Source organism: Dermacentor andersoni, chromosome 9 (genome assembly GCF_023375885.2).
Source record: "Dermacentor andersoni chromosome 9, qqDerAnde1_hic_scaffold, whole genome shotgun sequence".
NCBI lineage: Eukaryota > Metazoa > Arthropoda > Arachnida > Ixodida > Ixodidae > Dermacentor > Dermacentor andersoni.
Window position 1 is genome coordinate 140255771 of NC_092822.1, and position 26448 is coordinate 140282218.

Below are 26448 nucleotides of genomic sequence, written 5' to 3' on the forward strand. Positions count from 1 at the left end.
TTAAGCATAGTGAAATACGCTCATGGATCCTGCGCGCCATCAAGATCATTAAGTATTGTGGCGTTTTGCAGCTCCCACATTATTGAAATGGATATCAGGGTAGAGTTAACGGAAGTATTGCATACAATCGTATTTTTGCACTTGAGCAGCACATTCGTAGCAACCTTGTGAAAAAATGGTGCTCTTAATGGCTTCAGATTTGAGTGAGGCAATGTGCAACTTTAATGAAAGATTGTTAGGGTTGTGTTCAACGATGTACCTAGGTACTGTTGCTGAACTTGGATAACTATCACTAAAGGGCCCCTCACCAACTCTGTCCATTTTGAGCTGAAAAGCACAGAGAATAGGATGCGCGATAATGATCGTGCCTGCAAAGTATTAAATCATTACGCGCCGCTGAAAGATCTGAAATTTGAAGCCGAACGCCGTTCTCCCTTCCACTCGCGGCCGCCGCGCTCCAAGCTGGAGGATGACGTACACGTGCTAGTGCGCGTACGTACACGTGTTCACACTGTGACGTCGCTCGTGGAGAACGTGACTTCGATAATTATACATACCAACATATGTTATTTGTGTAATATACTGCTAGAATAGACGAATTATAGCTTACAGAAATAATAAAACACACAAACCGAATGTCTGCATGTTTTTGTTTTACTTCGCACCGCAGCAAGAGAAATGTACGTCCGTTCCGTCCGCTTGTTCCCAAGCCGTACAGTCACGCGCGCAGACACCGAAACTATCATTTACTACCGCGTTCCAGCGCGGGATCATGGTATGTGATCAACTTCTGTCTGCGTCAGTATTCGTCTAGCCCCGACTTATACCGCTGGTCAAGTGTCCTGGAGCAGAGCGCACAAAATCGTGTGCTGCGCCAAACGAGACAATCGCAACAGCTCGCACGCGACGCCGTCAGCAGAAGTACGCCGGGCCGAAAAAAAAAAATGGAGGACGCTTAAGCTTTGCCTTCAAGAGTGGAACGCGATAGCGTTATCGGACCCCGTTCGCACCACCCACTCAAAACGATCTACGCGAGCCAAACGTCGTGATCGGCACGGACAGCCGGGCCACGACGCGCCATGAAGGCGTACGCGATCATGGGGCGAGTGGCGCGCCACGTGTCGGGGCAGCGCCGTACATTGCAAGTAGGGGGTGTTCTGCGTTTGCCGAGAGATGGCCCTGCGTGTGCGCAGAGCGCAGAAGAAATGTAGTGGAAACGTACTTCGCTACTCGTGTAACTGTGACTTCTGTAATTCATATGCTCATAATTACCGATATACACCGCAGTATAACTTTCTACGGCACGTTTCTAAGGCAACATCGCATTCACTAGAGGGGCTTTTGTCCCGCTTTGAACTATCGAACTCGTGGCTGAGTAGAAATAAAGAAAAAAAACTCGTGACTGAGTGGTAGCGTCTCCGTCTCGCATTCCGGAGACCCTCGTTCGATTCCCACGCACCCCATCTTGCAAGTTGTTTTTCATTTATGAACTGCCTTCCGGGATCTTTCGCTCATGGCAAACGCCGCCAACGCCGACACCGACGACACGATTTTCTGCGACACGAGCTCCTTAACCGTGTCGCGTTCAAAACTAGAAAGAAAATGAAGGCGAGGCCCATGACGTATGCGTTGCGCGATCCTCGAGGTCCGCTATGGGAGAACGCAGGAAATGAATTTCACTTGCGGTGGCTAGACGGGGCAAGTGGAAAGAGCGGCTCTGTTTGCGGTGAAGCTCGCCTCCTGAAATCATGCCTTCACATCACTGAAATATTTCTTTCTCGGCTATTATTGAGCCGATTTGAAAACCTTTTGCGGCAAAACGTTCCCTAAAGGAAACGTAACAAGTTCCAGCGTATATCGAAAATTTGCTACGGCGCTCGGTGAGAGGCGTTTTAAGGCAATAAGCAGAACATGGCAATTCAAAACAAGAGACACTCTCTGATTTGATTTTGGTTACCTTCAGTTTCATGTTTCGCACCGCGCGCCAGACATCACTAGTATTAACGAGAGTTTGATGATTAGCAGCATCGCAGTCGCATTAAGACTCTCAGAATTGAAAGCTTGACATACCTTACTGACTTTGTTTATGCATAATGGTTTCTTTTGGGACTTCATTTGGCTTAAAATATTAATGTCAGAATATTCTGCTTCCCACATTGTCGACATAACGCTCAGTTTTCGGACAAAAATGAGGAACACAAAAATCTGATGACACTTAAGCACTTATGGGTTAAGAATTAGAAAGCATTATTGTCCGCTTGAACGCCGCTGAACGGTCCTTCGAGTAATGAACGCATGCAGAGCAAGCCAGTGCATTAAAACGATTGCCCAACGCGTCCTGAATAGCACAAGCCCGGTGGACTTGGATTCGTGACGTCATGCTACCTTCACTTTGCTACCTTACGTTCATCTTCTTGCGCTGTAAGTTTAAACCGGAAATTATGTACCAACAAGGCCAAATGAAGTTTTACTGAAATCCTTCACTGACTGCCATGGAATCTAATGACGACTGCTCCATGCAATTCGTGGTGACTCTGACGTCACCGCTTTTGTCACGCGGGACTTGGAAATGGGAATTTCGGTCCGAGTAGTATAAAGCAGAGTGCACAGACCTGCTATCTGGAAAGCACTGGTTTAGCCCAGTGAGTACAATAATCGGCCGCTGAGCGTTCACTAGTAGGTTGGAAACTCACTACCACCAACGTTTTAAAGAGCAGCTCTTAGGCGCCCATTCCTGCTGCGAGCGTCGGCGTCGCTCGGCGTAACCAAGCGAACGAGCTAAGCGAAGGGTGAAAGAACGAACGCAGAGTACAGCGGGGAATGAAAGACAGCGATAGCAAAGACAGCGAGAGGAGGAAAGCGGAAAAGGAGGGTGCAGCGGAACCATGAGGCTGAAACCTGCGAAGGAGGGTACTGGGAGCGAGGATCTATGCAGTCGCCATCTGTCGGAAGCGCCTCCCTTGCGTAATATGAGGGATCACGCGGAGCGCTCCTCATAGGTTTCGATTACGGTGCTCAACAAAAGCACCACGCGGCAGCCCTCTTGGACATTTATGTAAGTACTCTCGACACGAGGGAAGTTTTTGACAGTCGATATAATAATCTTGGGCAAACTGAAAGCAGAGAATCATTTACAGACGCTATCTCTTTACCGAATACCTACAGTGAACGTCAATGCGCGTGGTCGCCGCGATGGAGTCTCCCGAACCGGCTTCTTGCGTGAAAGGTTGGCAAACGGTGAGAGTAAACTTATAGTAAAGCAATAAAAGGGGCTAGTTGGTGAACGTTCATGGTTATATTGCGCTCAGCTTTACAAACACGATATTAAGAAAGGACAGGACGTGGACGGACGTAGCGCAATTTGCCCTACGCCCGTCCACGTCCTGTCCTTCCTTAATATCGTGTTTGTAAAACTGAGCGCAACATAACCATGAGAGTAAACTATCTGAAATATGTTGGTATAGGGGGCTGTCTGTATAACCAAATGGAGCATAACAGAGTGACGCCTCAATGCAGCGATCGCACGGGTTCGCAGCGACTGAATTCGCATCTGCATGAGTGTCCGCGCACAACGTTTTGTTTTCTCTGTGAGTGCGTTTTCATACCGTGCCGTGAGCTTTAGGCAGCAGCAAATGAGCATTTCACAGTACATTAGCAAATATTGTTGCTTAAAATACTGCTTAAAAATAATTTCATTGCAGAGTCTTTGTCTGGACGATTCAATCTTTTTTTTTTCTTCTAAATTCATGGACATTTCAACATTATTTCTCAAGTTGCGTCGCAGTGTATGTTTACCGGTCTTCTCAGCGTGCGATTTCCCCCTACTTCTTTTTGGTAATCGAGTGCATTAATTCTAAACACAACCATGACCATATGCGATGCCTTTTTTAATGTGCGTCTTACCGCTCGCTTTCCGTTCCATTGAACTTGCCAGTATCTAGCATCAACAAGTTCGTACACCAAACCGTCATGACATTAGCCGGGCAGTGGGCGCGGGCGAGCGTCTCACTGCGCGTTTTCTGCTACTCACGGAACATTGCAGTGCCGGCGCCGTAGCGGAAATCTTTCTCGCGTCTATGCTTGCTGCATACCCGAGTTGCAGCCGATGGCTGTATGGCGCTTCTAAGTTTCGCGAGCCATGCTTCACGCAGCTCTTTGTCCTGAGGCTACGTGTGAATAAGGCTAACACCGGGCCCCGTTGCGTACGTCCGGCAGTGCGGCACCGAGCAGTAGCCTACCATGCTGCACGCCTTCAAAGGCAGCCACTACCTATTTTTGTACTTTCAAATGTTGTCAAGCAGACACCAAAGGCGGTAAGGCCTCACCATTTAATAAAAACCGGAGCGCAGGTGGGACTTTAAACTTCCGTTTTCCGCTCCCTTCGGCGCTTCCGAAGCAGCCGACGCGGCCGCTGTGTCCATGTGATCCCGCATGCCACGTCACGCCGACGGTGGCGCCAGCTTTTCTAGTGCTGGAGCTCGCCCCCATAGCATGAAAAGAAAGGTGTAGTGCCGCGCAGGACGTGCTTTACGACGACAACGGCTACCAGATGGCGTCAGAGTCGCGCTTTGTCTCTGTGGAAACAAAGCGCTGCATGAGCGTGCGGCGGCTGTTGTGAATCACACCCACACGTAATTCCTGCGCTGCGTTTCGCGATATCCCGATTAGCGAGGCCGTCGTGCCCTACTTCGCTCCGTATGTAACGTGCCGCACGGGACACGTTGTTCAGGCCAGTCGAAAAAACCGCGGAATGAAAACGCGTATACGGCTGCGCTCAAATTTTTTCTTTCAGATTTCTTCCGTTTTTGTTTTACGTTAATTTACTTATCGCGGCTACCGAGGCGAAATAAAACGCAGGCGAGAGCTTGCGCGGGCAAAGAACGGGAGGATAACACAGGCTTCCGGGAGCGAGATTGAAGTGGCGCCGCAGTGATACCCTTTGTAAATACACAATAACTGGGGCCCCAGCGCGGCAGCAGGAATTCCCTTTCGCCTGCTTTGCTCTGTCGAGGTGCGCACGCGACGTGGTCTCGCAGCCAATGGAAATTTAGACGCGGTTTCACTGCTTCATACGCCGTTTTTATTTCTGTCTAAGTCGGCCATTTGATGTGTTCGCATCAAAAGAAAACAGTGCCATTGTTTAGTTGAAACGGTTACCGCTACTGTTGTTTAACATAAACTAAAATCTACTGGACTACAAAGTGACTTCTGAAGCTTGTTGAAACGTCGGTGGCGAAAGGGAATAATTGATTGCAGCACGATGTGTCCTGTCTGCAAAAGGGCTGTTGAATATTATGCTCCGAAAAAGAATAGAAGAAGACGAAGTGAAAAACGAGCGTGGAGCCGAGCGCGCGCCTGCATTTTTTAGTTGTTTTTGCAAGCGTCGAATAAAGAAGACGTTCTCTACTTCGGCTCCGCTTCCTGGTTTTCAACATATGGTGCCGTGACCAGGATATCAGATCTACAGTTGAAGACCCCTGACGATGAAGCGAGCTACCTGAAGAGGACGACCGACCGACGCGATCAATGCGACGACGCTGCGACAGAATCGAAGAACGATCCACGTCATCACGAGGCCTACCATTCCCGACGTGACGACATGGAAAGACTACAACGGAAGCGTGCTACCGTGCGAGCGGCGGTCACCAGGATCATCAACGACATGACAACTCTTATGCAGACGGAACCAACGCCATATGGTGAGCTGACCGACGATCTTAACCTATTGAAGATAAAGGAAACTATGCTTACGAACCTTGATAACCAAGTAGAAGAGCAGGTTACCGATGATAACCTAGAGGATGAGCTTTAAAGCGTCGGGCAGTATCAAGAATCTATCGTCCTCGCGAAAACCCGCGCTGAACGCATTTTATCCGATCAGCAAACAGCGACTACGCACGAATCTCACGATGACTTTCGTCAAGCACGCGCACACGTTAAGCTACCGAAGCTCGATGTGCCCAAGTTTCATGGTGACCCCATTAAATGGCCAGAATTTTGGGATCAATTTGAGTCTACTATTCACCAGAACCGATATATTACCGACGTAGACAAATTGAAATATCTTCGGAGCTACTTGATGGGTAAAGCGGAAGGTGTTATCAGCGGCCTGTCGACAACTAACGAGAGCTACAGCACAGCTATAGAACTTCTCAAAGAAAGATTCGGTCAGAAGTCACTGATTGTTAACGACCACATGCGTCGTCTTCTAAACCTACGTAAAGTTCGTTCTTGCGAAGATTTCGAAGGGCTTCAAAGGTTGCACGAAGAAGTGCAGACGCGCGTGAGATCTCTCCATAACCTTGGCGTCGAAGAAAAAGAATATGGAGTTCTTCTGAAAACTGCTATAATACAAAATCTTCCGCAAGAAATGGTACTCCGTTATAATCAGCGCATCTTGTCTTCGACAAATACAGGCGTTACTAGTGACAGGTTAAATGAAATGTCTGTACTTCTAGACTTCTTAAGTCTTGAAGTAAGAAGCCGGGAACAGACTATAATGATGACTTCTGACATGAGAGAACAAGCCCCAATAGCAAAATGACAATCTAATGAGCATTTCCAAGGTTCTGCATCTATGCTAACTGTGAAACTGACTCCAGAGAGTTCTATATTATGCGGAGACAAAAATCACTCGGTGGATGTTTGCACGACGGAACTAACATTAGACGAAAAGAAAGACAAACTACGCAAACTAGGGTGTTGTTTCCGCTGCGCTCGACAATTTGCCTAAATTATATCAGAGACACATTCTCTGGCCGAACGCTAAAACCCCCTACAAGCTGGAATAAAAGGTATTGTATAAAATAATTTAATTAGGGGAGACGCCTTATAATTGCCTAAAAGCAGGCCGATCAGCGACAGAAATTTCATATTACCGGGTCGTAGCAATCCTCCTAGCAGCCTTCTTGTGCGAAAGCTCACAAGTTGCCGATATTCCACCGCGCTTTTTACGGATAGTCAGTCTTTCTATGGACAGTCGCGGATAAGTCCCCTTTCTCTTTAAAAAAACAATACGGCCGATCGTAAAGTGGCATCCGCGATTGACCGTTCCATAGAATTCGCCAGTCGTCGTGGAAACGCTAGCCACTGATTTACTCTATGAAGCTTCGTCAGTTAACTGTACCATTGCTGATGGGTCCCGGTTCCGAGCTTCGGCGCCTCGAGCGAATGGACACGTATCGGAAATTTTCCAGCTCGCATCGCATGACTTTAGCTGTGCTCTGAGTTAGCCGTAGCACTAAATTGCGTCTAATGTTCCTAGCTCCCATGAATGGATGTTTGGATGATTTGGAGCAGTAGCTGGGCCTAGCGCGTGAGTGAGTGAGTGAGTGAGTGAGTGAGTGAGTGAGTGAGTGAGTGAGTGAGTGAGTGAGTGAGTGAGTGAGTGAGTGAGGCAATGCTCATCCACGTAATTTTCCGAACTGCTCACTACACAGCAAATCTCAAACAAACAAAAAATGCACCTCGGCTTCATGCCCTAATTCCAGGGACGGGGGCTTCGCACTGCGCAAATTGGATTAACGTGGCATAGGAGAGAAGGAAAACCAGCTTTTCTGCCACGCCACCGAGGCAGACGTAATAGTTCTGTGGAAACCCGCAAGGTGGAGAGAATTGATTAAGGGAAAATGAGACATCCGCCCAATCGTATCAATCTATGCAAGGAAAACCCATATGGGTTCCCCAAAAGAAAAGCTTCGCAGTTGAAGAAAACTTCGTCTTGGTCCGGGACTCGTGCCCGGGACCACCGCCTTTCCGCGGCAGCCGCTCTATCATCTAAGCTAACCATGTGAAGTCGAATTTGTCAACAACTGGAAGCAAAGGCAAGAGTTTGACAAACTATTCTATTCGCCTTGAGTTGTTGGCAAGTTCGACTTTGTCCTGCCGTCTGCAAGCCGGCTGGTTAGCTCAGATGGTAGAGCGGCTGCTCGGAAAGGCGGTGGTCGCGGGTTTGAGTACAGTACCAGGACGAATTTTTCTTCACTTGTGGAGCTTTTCTTACGAGGAACCCGTATGCCTTTCCATTGTAGCAATTGGTACGATTGGGTGGATGTCTCATTTTTCCTTAATTAGCCACATGGGCTGAGCATGGACCTGCCTTTTCCTGGCTGATTAGACTGACTACTGTAAGCTGTCGTTTCTCAGCCTGAATGCGAGTTGAGTCCGTCAGCGTGAGTTCCTAATTCTCTAGGTCTCGTTGAGTCCCAGCGAATGTTTCTGTGAGTCTATGATACTGTATGATTCGGTGACTCGATGTGGGCAAATTAAAGGGACGCTAAAGGCAAATAAGAAATCGACGTGGACTATTTAAATAACATTCCAGAAACATCGCAGCGCTTGTTTCGTGCCAAGAAAGTATTTAGTTTTCGCCAAATTGCATCTCCAGGCTTTGAATACCTTGTGCGAAATTCAAATCTCCCGCCACCCAACCGGGGGAGTGGTGACATTGCATACGTCATCAGCGCCCTTTGCTGCCATCGGTGAGCAAACGGCGCCCAACAGGCGGCGGCACCGAGACAATTCGCCGCTACAGCTGCTTTTTGGTCAAGTGGCGTAGACCGTTCGGGCATCCCGCGGCATGACATGAAAGTTGAATTCTCTGCTACTTGCAGTTTGTGCGAGTTACGTGAGCCAGCAAACCCAACGCAACACTACGCGACAACGAAACTGCTGAAACGGAAAAGCATGGTTGGCGCAGAGTCGAGCGAAAATGAAACCTTTCGCCCACCTGCGTCGTTTTCAAGAGTAATTTCAGTTAGTTCTTTTTTCTAAAAATGAAACAGAACTCGATAAGTAGCATTTTATTTCGTCGTCTAATGCAATGCAATGATGTTTTTTGAACGATTGGCTGAGTACTAGTGACAGAATTTACCTGAGCAGTGCTTTCGTTATCAGGCAAGTTCTTCAATGTCCCGGGGGAGTCTCTAATCATGTCCAGCATTTACCTAAGCTTCCCGATTACTAAGGCCCTTTTCGCGATAATACTGACACCTTGTACATTCCCAAGCACTAATGTATCACTCAAGCTTGACCCACTATTTGGCTTTAGTGTACCTTTAATACTTCAATTCAGAAGAACCCATCAGTCCGAGTCGGTGACTGAGCCCTGTGCATTGGTAGGCCAACGAGAGCCCGCAATTAAGCTAATCTGAGAGTGCCTGTGGGAGCATGAGGCTGTGGCCAATTTGTTTGAATCAGTTTGCCGAGCCTGGTTTTTGGCAAGCGCGATTTTGATGGAGCACGGCTTGGTGACATTTTGTTCGGTGGTGCCAGCGTGGTCTCACAGCAAACAAAAAAAAAACTGAGCGAGGATCAGGATGTTAGGAGTGAGCTCCATACGTGTTTTCATTTGGCGATATATTGAGGCATTGTACCAATCACCTGCTGACAAAGCCACGACGCGTGACGCTATAGGGAGGAAGAACTTCACATTGGCCCAGTTTGTGTTTACTGCATATCATATTGACCCCAAATAAAGACGGGGACAGAGGGAGAGAACACATAAACAGCACGGGCGGTACAACCGGTGCTGTTTATGTGTTCTCTCCCTCTGTCCCCGTCTTTATTTGCGGTCAATATGATATGCTATGTGGAGACCAGCCATATATTTGCCGCTTCCATGAAACTGGACCTTATGCAACCGTACTGTTAACCGATAACGCTTGCGGCGATCGCTTTGCGCGAAAGTAAGCTTTCAGGTTTTTTTTTTTTGTTGTTGTTTATGCCATACGGACGGCGCCGCCGCCACCGCGGATGCACAGATGCGAAAACCGTCTGGTGGCGCTTCAAGGTGGCTTCCTTCGCTTTCCTTCTCGCACTCTGTTCGCTATCGCAGTCTTTCATCGCCCGCTGCGCTCTCCCTCTTTCATCCTTCGCTGTGCTCGTTCGCTCGGTTACGCCGAGGGACGTCTAGACACGCCGCGTTTATTGCAGGAACAGGCACCAAAGAGCTGCGCTCTAAAGCAATTCTTAGTGAGTTGAGCGAACTTTCGTTATTTTTTCCAACGTGCGGTTTTAATAGCTGTATATGAGTGCAAAGCAATGAGCTTTGCTGGCCTAAATACGGACAAGAATCTTGTCAAGCTGCAAAAATGCAGCTTTTAGTTCTTGACCCAGCCTTCATTTTTTGTAAATGAATGAATGCGAAATAAAGACTGATTGATTCATTCATTCATTGATCAATCGATTGATTGATAGAAATACGGTAGCTAATGCCAACAACGACTTTATCGCGGAACTAGGACAGCGCGCATGACAACCGAACTGACACACTTACATCGTACTACAACCTGGGCCCATGCAAACGCGAAGGCATTGTAGCACTCACCTGTGTATAGGAATGCAGATGAAGAGGCCTAATGGTGAATAGGATTCCTCTTCCCCAGTCACCTGGAACTGAAAAAATAAGAACGGTAATGCCTGAAGACCTTTGTTTCCGACAACCTAGGTGCCTATTTTATTTACCGACGAATAACTCACTCCCACTTCCGCGGTGTGAGTGGACGGTCGCAAAACGCGTATGAAGAAACATTTACACTACTATGAAACGCTTAATTCCTTATCTCTTAGGAGTTGTTCCATACTGCCCTTTAAAAAGTTCCTGCTTTAGAGAAACTGACGTTTTAAGTTATGAAAGCCAGAGATGCGCTGAGCTGGCTACATAGAAATATTACGTCAGCTTGTCCAAAGGACAACCGCTCAGTTGCATCAGCAATATCCGCGCACTCTGTTATTAATAAAATATTGCTACTGCCTTTACTCCTCTGTGCTTCTTGTGCTACAATATGTTTCTCATGTTAAATCAACAGTCGAGGCGTTTAAGCTCTAATGTACCTTAAGTATTATGTATCCAAAATCACACTCATTACAGCGCACGTGATCTATTGTTGATCACGTAGACCGATATTAGTAATAATTAGAAAGCCTCTATAAAAATTTCGAAGTACTTACAAGATGAAGCGAAGCACAAAAGAGATAATAAAGCTTGTGGGCTTGTGTTTTGGCAGAACGTACATGATCAAATGTTCACGCGCACGCTGCGTATCACCTCAGCGGCAGTTATTTTTGCGACGGAATGAAGGCTTTCGTGTTCCGCTCTAAGCTACAGCGACAATAGTTCTCTGGTCATTAGTTAGGCAGACACTCTTGTCGCTTTGTCGCCGCCCATTTTATTTTGTTCGGATGGCGGTAAATGTGAGCTGCTAGAAAGTCGAGTCGCACCTTGCCGGAACGTCGACTGTAAACGAGGGTGTCCCGCAAGCCAGCCACCACCAGGTTCCCGGCAGTGACGCAAAGAATCACGGCGTTCAGGATGAGAAGGCTTGTCCTAAAATTGACTTCTGCTGGAACTGACTGAAAGAGACGACACATGGTCGCAATGAAGGTTTCCCTCCTGTCTTGTTTTTTTTTTTTTTTCAATCGGCCTACGCCATGCTATTCCTTAAGAGTGGTGTGAGTCGAAACTAAAGTCACACTCTAATGCCTTTCACAGACTAAGGGCTTTCCCTCCCAGTATGATTACCGTAGGATATAAAAAAACATAATGAGGAACGAGTGTCAAGTAGACGTGGCGCGCCGCCAGTGATGCAGACATAATTCGCCAGTGATGCAGAAACCATTCGTTGAGATAAATGGCGAAAAATCGGGCTGCCTTCCGGTCACATAGGGTGTTCCCCAGGGCAGCGTGCTCGGTCCTCTTCTTTTTGTTCTATATATTATTGATATTGTTAACACGCTTGAAGGTGGTGCACAGATTCGATTATTTGCCGATGACTGTGTACTCTTTAAAGATATAGTCTCTCTCCATGATCAAACTAGTTTACGTTGTAGTTTAAATAACACTCTTGCATGGTGCAGGTGCTGGGGAATGACACTAAACACAGATAAAAGCGTACTACTGCGAATGACACATAAGAAATCACCCCTGCTTTATACATATAAGCTAGGTCCATCACCTCTTCTATAAGTCACTAGCTATAAATACCTAGGAGTGACCCTTAACAATTCACTATCATGGAATGATCACATAACACTTGCGCTTCAGCCTTCAGAAAACTATGCCTGCTGAGACACAAACTTAAGAAAGCCCCACCTAACGTTAAAATGCTATGCTACATCTCCCTAATTAGACCTAAGCTCGAATATGCTTGCATAGTTTGGGATCCATACACAAAAACTAATATCAATAGCCTTGAGAGAATTCAGAGAAAAGCGGTCAGATATATATTTAACAAATTTTCCAGATGTGATTCCCCCACCGAGCTTATGAAAATTAACAACCTTGAACCACTCGAACTTAGAAGAAAAAAACAGAGACTTCAATTCCTTAAACTACTTCACACTAACAATTTATCCCTTGACCCATCTGAACATTTATCGCAGTTATCGACCAGAACTTCACGCCACCGCAGACATGATGCATTAACCCCTTACTTTGCAAGAACAAACACATATAAGTTTTCTTTTTTTCCTCGAACTGTAACCGAATGGAATTGTATAAATTGAATCTACTTCCTAATCTTGTTTTTTATTGTTCTGTTTGTTTTGTCAATCTGATTTTCTTAGTATGTACCATATGTCGCCCTCCCTGCTTGGACCACGTGTCCGCAGTATTCAATAAATAAATAAACATAAATAAATAATTTTGAATGCTGAAAGGAAAAATGACAGGTAAAGTAACAGAGCTATGGCGACAGCGTTTTATTTATTTATTTATTTATTTATTTATTTATTTATTTATTTGTTTATTTGGCTGGTTGTTTGTTCGTTCGTTTGTTTGTTTGCTTATTTATTTATTTGTTAATTATATTGTTTAGTCAGGAAGTAGTACATAATTTCACAACCAAGCTGGTGGGGAAAATACGTTGTTTTGCGAATGAGCACGCAAAGACATTGAAAGATTGTAATTGGTGATCAAAATTGAACGAAAGGAAATAAAATACGGGAAACACGTGCCGCCGCGAAACATCAGCAACGGCAGGGAGCAAGACGCCACGGTCACCAAAGGCAATGACCCAAATTGCCATGACAGCAGTTTTAAGAGGAAGCTTTAGCTCGGACCCGCTCTGACGCGGCCTATTCAAATACATGTAAAACGCAAAAACGCTTTTCTGAGATAGCCCCTGGACCGAGCTTAATGAAATGTGTTGCATTTGTAGAGAGAAAGCTAAGTTCTAGTGACTGTTGGAAGGGGAATATCCGTTTAGGGCCTGAATTTTGTTGAAAACGTTTTCAAAAATTCGAAAGATCGAAAAAAGTATGTTATGTGATAACATTATTAGGAATCCGGCGATTGGAAGGCAGAGCCGCCAGATTGGCCACTGGGAGCTGCTGCTCCAGTGCGGCTTCCTTGGCTCGCTGGACTGCCCAAAGTTGGTCTTGGAGTTCTGAGCTGAGTAGCACGGCCGACCAACGCGCAAGTCGATCTTCCGGGGAGACTGCCATATTATTTTGACATATTTCACATCCCCACAACATGTGTTGAAGGGTGGCTCTAACAGACTTGAATCGCTTGCACATATCGCTCCCGTATAAATCGGGGTCGAAAGTTTTTAGTTGCACAGGACTCGTATAAGTTTCTGTTTGTAATCGCCCTCAAGTAACGGACTCAGCTCCGTTTAGTTTAGTGTGAGGCGGTGGTAACACTTGCCTCCAATTTTGACAGAATTTGGTAATGTCGCTAAATCTTGTTAATATATTTTGTTCTCTCCAGATTTCCTCCTCTGCGTTCTCCTGACCGATGGAGGTCACTCTTTGCTCAGCTCGGCGAGTAAAACCTCGAACTTCGAGGTGTGCTACCTCGTTGAGGCTGATTACGGGAATGCCTGGAGTCGTATGCGGTGGGAACCAGAGCAATTGCCTGCCGTTCTTCTCTGCGTTGGAGAATTTTGTTTCATTGACTCTGATCATGTGTCATGTCTCAGGAGAGATCCTACCTTTTGCATAATTTCTAATGGCCGCTTGAGAAACAAAAATATAGAAGCACGAATTTTCCACATTAGTAGCTCTGTATCAAGAATAGTAATCGCGGCTCTGTAAACGGCATCCATTACATATTCGAAAGCGAGGAAATTCCATATGTCAATTTATATCTTACATATGAATTTGTTACGTTGTATACAAGGGTTCTGCAAAAGCTGTATTATAATACTGAATATTTTTGAGAATCATATGTGATATATCAATTTAGTGCGCTTCAGATGTACTATTAGATGCATTTCATAGAATTGTGATGTCATTTTTTGTTGCTGAGTTACGGAGTTGTAAACTTTATAGTTTCGTTTCCAGGAAATGCGATATTTTTGCCAATTTTAGTAAAAAATTGACAACTTAACTCAGTAATTTGAAACCAGCAGTCGCTTGATTTTAAGCATTCATTTTCAATGCAAGAAACCTCGTCAAATTTGTTGCAGTGTTGCCAAGAAAATTGAATTCTACTTTTACATGTATTTAGATTGTAGCACCCGAGTTAAAGCTTCCTCACAAGCACGTGTGTCTGCTCAGCCTCTAACCAACGAAAGGGCGTTGAGGCAAACAAAGAAAAGCCACACAATGAAGTGCAGCAAAAACTGGCCATCGGCCACAGCTCATGTTTACTGAGCTTGTAGCGCCCACCAAGGCCGCTACGTGGCGACGCTAAAGATCGAGGTCTTTACGACGTCCTGCCATCACCAGCGCGACTCTCCTCACGCCCCAGTAGCCGTAGCTTTTCCCCGAGCAGTCTGCGCTCGCTCAATCCTAGAAGCTAGCCTATTTCCTAGTACTGACACACTTTTCAGCACCGCGCCTGTCAGTGCAAGTTCCCATGCTAGTGATCACGAAACGCATTGAGAGATCACTGACGTCGGCATGTGACGTCGCCTTAGTACCCAGCCGCCCTTTTCATTGTCATGGATCGCATTTCCGGCCTACGCTTCCTTGTAGGTACTGTTGCCGAGGTCAGCGTACGGTGGTTCTCCGAGCGGTTCTAAGTCGAATGGCCCTGCACTTCACGCGGCCAATTCTACCTCCATCACCCCGCATGGTCTACGGTCCTTCACTCACGACCTTTGCCTGCGGCGCACATTCCAGTGGGTCTTCATCGTAGCCGACGTCAATCAGCCTCTTGTCGGCTCTGACTTCCGACCCATTTTGACCTCGACGTCAGCATGCGCCGCTGTCACCTGATGGACACCAAGAAACGGTTCTCCATCCCTGGAGTTTTGTAGGTTGTCGCTCCCACTGGAATCGCCATGCTGATTCCACCATGCCCCTACGCCCGCATCCTCGAAAGCTTTCCTGAGGTGACGAGGCCCTGTAAATCAGCCACCCAAGCACAGCGTAACCCACCACACTGTGACGCGTGGTACACCCGACGAAGCTCGTCCGCGCCACCTCTTCGGTGAGCGCCTGACCATTTTTAAACGCAAGTTCGAGCACATGCTCCAGCTGGGTATTATTCGCCCTTCGCCCACCAATAGGGCCTCCCTACTCCATATGGTGCTCAAGAAAGCACCGGCTGAGTGGGGTGGATGTACCGACTACCGGGCGCTCAACGCTCACACGGTCCACGATAGCTATACCCTTCCACACATTCAAGATTTCACAGACCAATTGACACGAACCATTGACACCAATGCTCGCCAGTTCGTGCCTCGCGTGCCAGGACGCCAAAGTGACCCGCCACGCGAAGACTCCTACGCATTCGTTCTTGCCAACTGGCTGTCGCTTTGATCTGATTCACTTGATTTGGTGGGACCGCTTCCTCCTCCTCGTGAGTGCCGGTACATTCTAACAATGACTGACCTCTTCACTGTTGCCCGAAGCCATGCCCATTCTTGACATCACTGCGGAAACGGTCATCAAAGCTATCGCTTCAGCATGGCTTTCCCGTTTGGCTGCTCCAGCGTCGGGACCACAATTCGTGGCCGGCAATTTAAGTTCACTTTCCTCAGCCGCCTGCTTGGCGCTAAACACTGCCGTACCCCTGCATATCATCCGTGTGCCAACGGCATCGTTGAACGGCTCCACCGCCAGCTCGAGGCTGCCCCCACTGCGGGCATGGATCGGGACCACTGGGTCGACCACCTTCCTATAGTGCCTCTCGGCCTACGCGCTGTCTTTCGTCGATACCTTGACTGTTATCTGGCCGAACTCGTCTATGGTGCATCGCCGCGGCTTTACTGGAGATATTTTCGTTCCTTCGGGCCCCCTTGCCCCAGCCGCTGCAGTACTTTTTATGCCTACACGACTGCATTCCGCTACTACTCCCAACGCACCACGATCTTTGAAGCACAGCATCTTTCTGCATCAGGACCTTGCGTCTTCCACCCGTGTTTTTGTCAGAGGAGAAGCTGCAAAGATACCCCTTACTCGTTCCTACTATGGTCCGCACTGTATCCGCCACCATCCTATTAATTGGACGCGAAGAGGCAGTCTCATTCGATCACCTCAAACCGGCCTACCTCAAGTCTCCTCTCACGGAGCTCCGCCCGGACGTTGCCGGTGTATCCGCGGGTATTCATGTAACCAAGACAGCACCGTCTCCACTTCGTCGACGACTACATTTTGGCGTTCACTCTGGGCGGAGGAGGGAGGAGGCTGTAGTGCCCACCGACGCCGCTACGCGCTGATGCTAAAGGTCGGTGCCCTCGGTCGTCATATGGCAAAAGATGACGAAAATAAAGTTGGGCGGCGCGTGCTTGCCGCCTCTTTAGGGCGCTCGCTAGTCCATTCCAAGAGCCTGCTACGCTGGTCCTCTGGTCCTGGCGCTCCGCTGCAACCTCTCCGTCCGCGACCAGCTACATTAATGGGATATATATATATATATATATATATATATATATATATCTATATATCCATTGTATCAATGTACTGTTTCATACTACACCAATGTGTGCCGTTTTATTTTTCGTTATTTCCTTCATTATGTAGCGCTTTTTACTTGCAGATTTTTCATGTTTGTACGTTTCCTTTAACATTGGTCTATCACGCAGTTAACAAACTTTTTATTTCTATAGTTACTTATTCTCACTGTTATCGACAAGTTATTGATGCATTACGATTACTATTTGTTTGTGGTTTTTATGTTGCCATGCGAAAACTGTTTCTGTTTCTCCTATATTGCACTCCGGGGAGCTGGGAACTAGTCAAGCTGACTTGTGAGCTTTTTTTCCTGCACTCCCATATTTCATCAGTGAGATGAATATATATATATATTTATATATATATATATATATATATATATATATATATATATATATATATATACTCCCCCGACTTGGAAACCTTTATGATTATTTTCACTGCGTAGGAAATTACTCAGTACAACCTAGGCCAAATTTTATACCCGCGGGCAATTTATTGCGACAGCACTTAGAAGCTGCGGTTACTATCCGTCTCTCCTTTGCGGTCGTCATCATCGCAGTCTCGAGGGGCCAGTTACTCAACTTCAGCTTCACTGCCGTCGCAGGCAGAACAAGACACAGAATTTCACTCACCACAACTAGGATTCCAACTTGTGTACCTGCGAAAGCATTTACTTGGGAACTGGATTCACTAAGTTTAATATGGAAATACATGGCAATAAAAAAATTATGGGGTTTAACGTGCCAAAACCACTTGCTGATTATGAGGCATGCCGTAGTGGAGGACTCGGGAAATTTTGACCACGTGGGGTTCTTTAACGTGCACATAAATATAAGCACACGGGTGTTTTCGCATTTCGCCCCCACCGAAATGCGGCCGTTGTGGCCGGGATTCGATCCTGCGACCTCGTGCTCAGCAGCCCAACACCGTAGCCACTGAGCAAGCACGGCGGGTACATGGCAATACATAGGTACACGGGAAAGGGGACACCGAGAATATCCTACTACAGCGTAAAATATCACAGCGTAAAATATTGCGTCGAGATTGCGCAATTCGACAGCGTAGGAGAACACGCTGTGATGTATGCAGGAACAAGTTTAGCCACGAGCGGCTGTCATACTATAACGTATTTTAACGCAATAGTTAGCTCGCGGGGAGTGCGCTGCGTTGACAAGCATGCTGTAATGAAGCAGAGAATGCGCCAAAAGAGAATGTAGCCCCTCAACCCCTTATGAAATGATAAATATTATAATTATATAAACAGCACTATCATAAACAAGAGCCATAACGGGGCCTGGAATATGTCTTTGCGCCCAGCCGGCACATTCATACAGAACAGGTGCAACCATTTATCTAATCAGGAAGAAAAGCCCACTCCACTTCACATTTAATGTCATTCTAATGCCTAACGTCGTAGCTTTCTGACTCTCAATTGTAACTGCCGGCTCATGATATGCCAATGCAGTGCACAGGTGTGCATAAAGGTGCAAGCAATACAGAGCGCCATCTGCTGCAAAGCTACACGATTCTAACAGAGCGAATAAATTCATTCGTTCTCTGCATTCATGTGCTCGCTGTAATATATAGAGGGAACGGTAAAACCTGATCATAATATACTTTTCAGTTCAAATCACAGAAACGTCAGTGCCTTCAAACATGCTTCACGGGCATGAAGAAGTTCACAGAGACCACGACAATGCGTGCTTACGGTGCATGCTACGAGACTCGCTTGAAATCCACACAGATCCGTAGCCGATGCCGTGAACACAATGGCCACCACAAGGAAGAAGCATGACGACGAATACTGGGCACCGAAGAATCTTTGCAGTGATGCCAGGCACAAGATGGCCTGCGAACGCAAAGAAACGAAGGCATGTTGCACATGTATTCCGGTGCTGTACGACCATGACTTAACTAATTGGTGGGTGGGTAAACTAACTAGCCAGCTGTCGAGTTAGGGGATAGCTGATCATGGCGATGCCCCGTCGCCCTCCCTTTCGAGAGCCTGTGTTGTGCACGCGTTGCTGGCCCGCACAATCTCATGCCTGTGTTCTAACTGCGCATTGGTAATCACTATAAAAATTGATGCATAAAGATGCTAAACAAATTCGAAAAGGAGAACGTTGACGGCAGTGAGTTTCGACCCTTCTACATCACGCTCAGGAACCGAGTACGTAACACACTGGCCTAAATCAGAGCGCTCCGATAGCAGCGCTGAGCATTATGCTACTCGACCAAAATTTCAATTTCCAAGCTCGGCGTTATGGTAGCGGTGAGTGAAAATCAGGGCAGCTTACTCGGGAACGTCCCCTTTCAATTCTGTGGCAATCTGTGAAGGTAGCATGACGTCACGGACTAACGCTATCTAGGAGGCGTTAGCCAAGCGTCTGAACGCGCTCGTTTGCCCTCGAGCAGTCCATAATTCTAAGGACAGCTCAGTGGTGTTTCATTGACATTAGAGGTTTCGCAGTCACAATTTATAAGAAATGCTTAGGTGTCCTCAGATTTTTTTAAGATGATGACGCTGTAATTTATGTTGAGATGTTCTTGACAGACAGACGAAACGTTCAAGACTGGTGCTGATTGAGCTAGATCAAGAGTATGTCCTACCTGAAGCGGCCATTGTTCTTCAATTAGATTAGCATTATTTGCCTACTGCAGGAATTTCCGAGCCTGCCTGCCTGCCTGCCTATCTATCTATCTATCTATCTATCTATCTATCTATCTATCTATCTATCTGTCTGTCTGTCTGTCTGTCTGTCTGTCTGTCTGTCTGTCTGTCTGTCTGTCTGTCTGTCTGTCTGTCTGTCCGTCTGTCCGTCTGTCCGTCTGTCCGTCTGTCCGTCCGTCCGTCCGTCCGTCCGTCCGTCCGTCCGTCCGTCCGTCCGTCCGTCTGTCTGTCTGTCTGTCTGTCTGTCTGTCTGTCTAGCCTCTTACACTGACCAAGTGACCCAAGTTGTCTACCAGCTTGCGTATGCGATCGCCGTAGCGATGTCGTTGTGGTCTTCCATGCTCGTCATTCCAACTTTGTGGCCTGAGCGTCTTCATGCCATCGTTTTCACGCCTTCTACGCGGATCCAGGGGCCCATCTTGTCTAGTAGCTTGGGCCACTACGTGTGTGCTCGGGACCGTGATGCCACCAGGTCTTTGCATCGTCATCATTCCAGCATTCTCATCCGACTCTCGTCATGCCATAGCCCTTACGTCATTGTCGTCATACAGTCGCCATGTATTCGTTGTCGCACCACCGTCGTGACGCCGTTGCGGTCGCTCCACTGTCGTCTGTCCTGCTTCGTCATCCGTTTGTCATCATGCCGTCGTCGTCATGCCGTCGCTGTCACGTCATCGTCATAATACAGCCCCGTGATACAGTCCTCGTCACACCATCGTCGTCATACACTCGTCTTCATCCCATTGTGCCCATACCGTTGCCATGCCATCGTCATCCTCGCGTCGTCGTCATACAGTCATCGTCTATCATTCGTTGCGATGCCGTCGTCTTTATTCCGTCGCCGTCGCTGTATCGTCTTTCTAACTTCGTTATCGAACACTCCTCATGCCACCGTCATCACGCCATCGCCGTCGTATAGTCATCGTCATCCCGTAGTTGTCATACCGGCTTCGTCACTCTATCGATGACAATCCTTCTTTGTCATCCCGTTGTAATGATGTAGCTTTCAGATGCAACTAGGCCGCTGTTGACACGCTGTCTTCGTCATTGCGTCATCGTCAGACAGTCGCTATCATACATCTGTAGTCATAATGCAGTCGTCATACCGTGGTACTGGCGTCATCATTGTCACTCTAGCTTCGTCATATGACTATCAGCATTAATTAATTATCGTCATACCATTGTCGTGATACCGTCGTCGTCACTCTGTCGTTTTGCCATCGTCATCACTTCAGCAACGTTATCGCATTGTCGTCGTCGTTATACAACCTTTGTTGAGAGGTCGAAATCGATTCCTTTACGTCATTCTTCGGCGTTCGTGGTCAGCTTGTCGCTATTATGCATCCGTTGTCATACCATCGTCCTTATATCGTTCTGATTTTGCCCCGTTCTAATTCCAGCTTCGTCATCTTTTTTTTCGCCATATCGCGGTCGTCACTTCATTGTCATCATACACCCGTCGTCATCACATTGTCCTCATGTCTTGGTTTGGCACCTTTGTCGTTCCATCGATGTCTTCCTTATTCAATCGCCGTCACCACGTCGGTGTCATAATCGCGCTCATGCTGCCATTCTTATGAGAGACCTTGGCAAGCAAATTCCATAGCAAAGTGGGACGCTACCGAACCATAGGAAGCATCAGAGTGCCCACTACATATGTTAAGTAAACGTGAATTCAGAAATACCATGTGTTGATACATTGCTTGAATACTGACTGCATTACCATCGACAGTCATCTAGAGGTGAGGTCTGCCGCAATTCGTTTTCGTGGAGGAGCTCCCTGTGGTTCAGAGCATTTACTCTTGTAATGGTGCCATCAAAACTCCGACGTAAGTATTCCAGCTATATTAAAGCGTGACCAAGTTGATCGCAGCGTTCGTTAAAGTCTGATTACATACATACATACATACATACATACATACATACATACATACATACATACATACATACATACATACATACATACATACATACATACATACATACATACATACATACATACATACATACGCACGCACGTACATACATACATACATACATACATGCCGACTTCATCAAGCCATCGTCGTGACACAGTTGTCGTCAGTCCATTGTCGCCGTGCCGTTGTCGTCATACCGGCTTCATCACTCTATGAACGTAAAGTAAATTCTTCGTCATTCTATCGTAATCATGCTGTCATCATTGAATTGTAGTTATGCCGCAGTTTTCATGCTATTTTCGTCATTGTGTCGTAGTCAGCAGCTATCATACATCAGTAGCCACACTGCAGTGGTCATACCGTCGCTATCCCGTAAAACTATTCCACTTTTCTATTCCAATTCTGCAATCAGCCCTCCGCAATTGGTCAAAAACATTTTGGACCACCCCCACTTCAGCTGTCTTTCACGGAACGTCATGAAATCCGCGATAACTCCCCATTTGGCATGACGTGTGCACACTGGTTATGCATGATTTGACCGAACAAATGAAAAATAGTTATTTCTTATTCAGCGCCTTTTCGCCATCAGCCCTCGGCTATTCAAAAGTTTTCGGGCTGCACCCACTTCACCTGCCACGACGTCACGAAACCGCAAAAACTCACCGCGTCAATGTGACGCGGTGAGCATTAATATGCATTAATATGCCAAACAAAACTGATTTTTTTTTTCTGAATAGCCGTAGGTTGTCCCGTTCCGAAAGGAATAAATGATGACTGCCGCCGATCGCTCAGGCACTGGCTCTCGCACCTGCGGGAGATCATGGGTTTATTTGCGCGTAATAAAGCTTTTAGCGCGGTCGTGTAACATTTTCGAGCATTTTCGCTATTACGACCTCGTTCTGCCAACTCTTCCTTGCTCAGGATCCGTCTCAGCGTCATTCTTATGCTTCCGTTGCATACCGCCGCGATTGTCGACGGGCTACCACAAGCTAAGTAAAGGAAAGCGGACCAATCACAGACCCCGGCACCACCCTTTTCATCGGGTTATCTTTTTTCAGTGCAGTGGCTCGGCCCCATCCAATACCTCTCCGCATGAGCGTCCTCCTCGCCAGTTGTGAGCCATTTAGACAAGACAAGCCACTCAGTGTTGGTAATGTTATTTGTTTTTCAAACAAGCAAAACTGACCTCCTATAAAATAGGAGAGCGTTTCATTGGTGTGCTCAAAGAACCCTGCTGTTGAGCGCGCGATGATTGCATCGGCGGTTACGCAAATTTCATGTCAGGACATTGGAATAAAAACATATTGGAATAGTTTTACGCTATAGGGCCCATACTCGCGTCAATATTGTCACTCTAGCTTCATCATACGACTCCCGGCATGCCGCCGTCGTCACACCGTTGCCATCGTGCAGTGATCATCATACAGTTTTTCTGTTGCCGTCGTCATTACACTGTCGTTTGCCAACGTTATCACTTCAGTAACGTTATCGCATTGTCGTCCTGTCGTTGTTAGACATCATTTGTTGACAGATCGACGTTGATCTTTCTACGTCATTTTTCGGCGTTCGACGTCAGATAGTCGTTATTATGCGTCAGTTGTCGTACCGTCGTCGTCACGTCGTTCTGATCGTGCGACGTCATTATTCCAGCATCCTCACTCTCTTTTCGTCATAACATCGTTTTTTTATGTCGCCATCGCAATCATTACACTGTCCTACATACATACATACATACATACATACATACATACATACATACATACATGATACATGAAAACTCGCAACGTAATTCTGCTCCCACTTACTCAAGAACTAAGAGCCGCTAGGAGGAGGAGGAATAAACGTCATTTTAGGACAGCAAGACCTAGGCTTGTCTACCTAGATGATGGGCTCGAGCCCTTGGGCCCTGCCGGCATCTTCAGCCTGCAGGATTGCCTCAAATTGGTCTTCCGATGCAGAGTGGGAGACTGCGTTGCTCAGCTGTGTAGCGAAGAGCCGTTAGGAACAAATTCTTTTAATGCGAAGCGTTCCTCCTCTTTCTTGGCACTTTCTGGCAGATAAGTAGCTTCCTTCGTCGCGTCGCTTTAAGAAAAATAAAATATTGTGGGCTGATGTGGCAGTCGAACCTCTGCTTTCAAGCACAGCAGGGCCCTCTAACCATTAGGCCACAATCGATTTTTTTAATTGCCGTCTTCACAGCTGCACAGTGCATAACACAGAAATCGGAACACTGTGCCCCTTTTTGCGGCGTTTGCAGAGTAATAAAACATTATAGAGCATACATTTTGCCGAAAATTTCCAGCCAGGTGGACAGTTCAGGTTGGATGCGCAATACGTTTTTTTGTATAGGGCACACTTTCTACAAATTGCTCCCTGACAAGGCGTAAATTTATGTCTGCGTGCTGGACTGCCATCCTCGTCTTCCAAGTAGCGCGAAGACTGAAGACCGTAAATAAGTGTTACAGGAAAGCATCTTGATTGCCTAAGGGCAGGTACTGGATTTCATGCGGTGTAATCAATGGGTAGGTCTTTTTTTCCAAATATGTTACAGTACATTCCTATTAAAGACGGTGTCCCAGCAGTCAATAAACAAGTGTCCTATTGTTTCCGTTTTTTTAAAAGCTCCAGCTCTTCGGCCCCCACTCCTGCGTTGAGCGTCAGCGTTGTTTTATCTCGTAACCGAGCGGAACAACGCAACGAAACATGAATGCGAACGCGGAGCGCAACGGTAGAGGTAAGAAGGGTACGCGAAGAGGAAAGTGGAGGAGGCTACCTTGCAAGCATCAGGCGCCAAGCGGAGCCGGCGCGGGGGGGAGGCGGCCGGCGCGTGCTCTTAGTTGCCGGCGGCCACGCCATCTAAACCCATGCGGGCGACCTCATCTGCATAGAACGACCGAAAGCTGAGCTAGTTGGTAAGGATTCATCATCATCATCATCATAATCAGCCTGGTTACGCCCACTGCAGGACAAAGGCCTCCCCCATATTTCTCCAACTACCCCGGTCATATACTAATTGTGGCCATGTTGTCGCTGCAAACTTCTTAATCTCATCTGTCCACCTTTCTGCCGTCACCTGCTACGCTTCCTTTCTCTTGGAATACAGTCCGTAACCCTTAATGACTATCGGTTATCTTCCCTCCTCATTACATGTCTTGCCCATACCCATATCTTTTTCTTGATTTCAGCTAAGATGTCATTAACTCCCGTTTGTTCCCTCACCCAATCTGCTCTTATCCCTTAACGTTACACCTATCATTCTTCTTTCCATAGCTCGTTGCGTTGTTCTCAATTTAAGTAGAGCCCTTTTCGCAAGCCTCCAGGTTTCTGCCCCGTACGTGAGTACTGGTGAGACACAGCTGTTATACGCTTTTCTCTTGAGGGATAATGGCAAACTGCTGGTCATGATCTGAGAAAACCTGTCAAACGCACCCCAGCCTCATGATCCGGATCCGTGGTCACTACCTGTGCTAAGTCGATGTATTCCCTTACCACTTCCAGTGCCTCGCTACCTTTTTCATATAGGAGGTTGTGGTCAAGTACTGCACCAGGATGGCTAATCCTGCTCTGGTGAGGGAGTGCGTTACCGGTTCTGGTCAACGTTATCAGGCCACACTCCAGGCCTGTTTATAAAGTTTTATCAACACGCGGATTTTTTTAATCTGGTGGAAAATTGCGTGGCACCGGGATTCGAACCACGGTCCTCTTGCACGCGAGGCTGATGTCCTACCTCTACGCCACCGCTGTGTCCCTTCTCTAAGGATTCATTATGCAAAAAAGAGGTGAGGCGTGCCGACAGCACACAAGAGTAGAATAGTGGACAACACGAACGCCGGCGTTCGTGTTCTCCACTTTTCTACTTTTGTTCCTCTCTTGTGTCCTGTCTGCACGCCTCACCTCTTTTTTGCATAATGACCTCATCTGAGCTTCCGAGGGGCGCGAAGGAGGCGTGAAGTGCTGAGGGCTATTCTTGGATGCGACGTCAGCTGCTGACGTCTGTCCACGGCACCAGCGTGTGTGGCAGGAATCATTGTCCATGCAGCAGGAGAGAATGGGATAGGAATAAACTTTATTTGTCCAGCGGTTATTACTGTTGGTGCTCGGGGCTAGGCTGCCAGGGGTCCATCCTCCGAGGAAATTGTTCGATTAATGTAAATATACCTGATAGCGAAGCTTCCATATAAGCCCATACGTTCAAAGCATGGTGGTTCATCGGCAGTTCATGGGGCTTAGTGTCATCTGTGAGAAGGGAGCACTTCCGATAGAAGAAAAACTATTGTGATGCCATTTCCGTTAAAAAACGAAGTGAGGTCATTTTGTTCTCGAAGGCACGAAATTTGTTTTGGTGGCCTGCTATTAGAGCTGTATATTCAAATTCCCCGCCATTCGACTTGTCCGTTGCAAGCTTTCAGCGCGGAAAGCATTCCAGGAAAAGGCCATCGGTACGGCTGTCGAAATCGTACCCATGCACGGAGCATACTTCCTTTGGAGGCCGGCGAAAGTGTTTGGTGTGGAGTGCTGGTTCTATCGTCGGACGCCAAGCGCGTCGGAGAGCACGCAAGCAACTAAACAACTTTCTGGCGGTCATAGCTCATTACTTATGGCTGAACGGGATAATAAAGGATGAAGCTAGCCGCGTCACCAAGCACAGACAGACGACGGCAAGCAAAACAGCGCGACGCGATCGGGGGGGGGTCGTATTGTAACAGGTGAACTTTACGAGCGCGCCTTTCTGCAACCTTGAAGAGATTCATTGCACTGCAAGTGACAGCGGCGCTAACGACAGCTCTTACGATGGGCGCTGAAAAAATGTGTATATTGATAACCAATTAACATAAACTTGTCTTTTCTTTACTCGTCATGCATATACAAGATTGACTAGAAATTTTATTTTCGCTGAATGAATCTAAATGTGTCTCGCTGTAACTTAAAAAAAAACGCTTTTTTATTCACAATGTTAGTTCCCCCCAAACATAGTCGCGCCTCAATCACTGCTCCTCCCATAACCACCCTTGC

At 47.0% G+C, this 26448-nt stretch overlaps 1 protein-coding gene across 1 annotated transcript in view; it reads right to left on the reverse strand.

Moving 5' to 3' along the window:
- LOC129384455 (uncharacterized) overlaps positions 1-20004 on the reverse strand; it is a 58461-nt gene extending 38457 nt beyond the window's left edge. The window contains exons 1-4 of the mRNA XM_055069902.2: positions 19789-20004; positions 18554-18694; positions 11221-11352; positions 10328-10395 (exon numbers count right to left, since the gene is read on the reverse strand). Of these exons, the coding sequence (XP_054925877.2) occupies positions 10328-10395; positions 11221-11352; positions 18554-18694; positions 19789-20004 (557 nt within the window). The remainder of the gene's footprint in view (positions 1-10327; positions 10396-11220; positions 11353-18553; positions 18695-19788) is intronic.
- Between the last annotated feature and the right edge of the window lie 6444 nt (positions 20005-26448).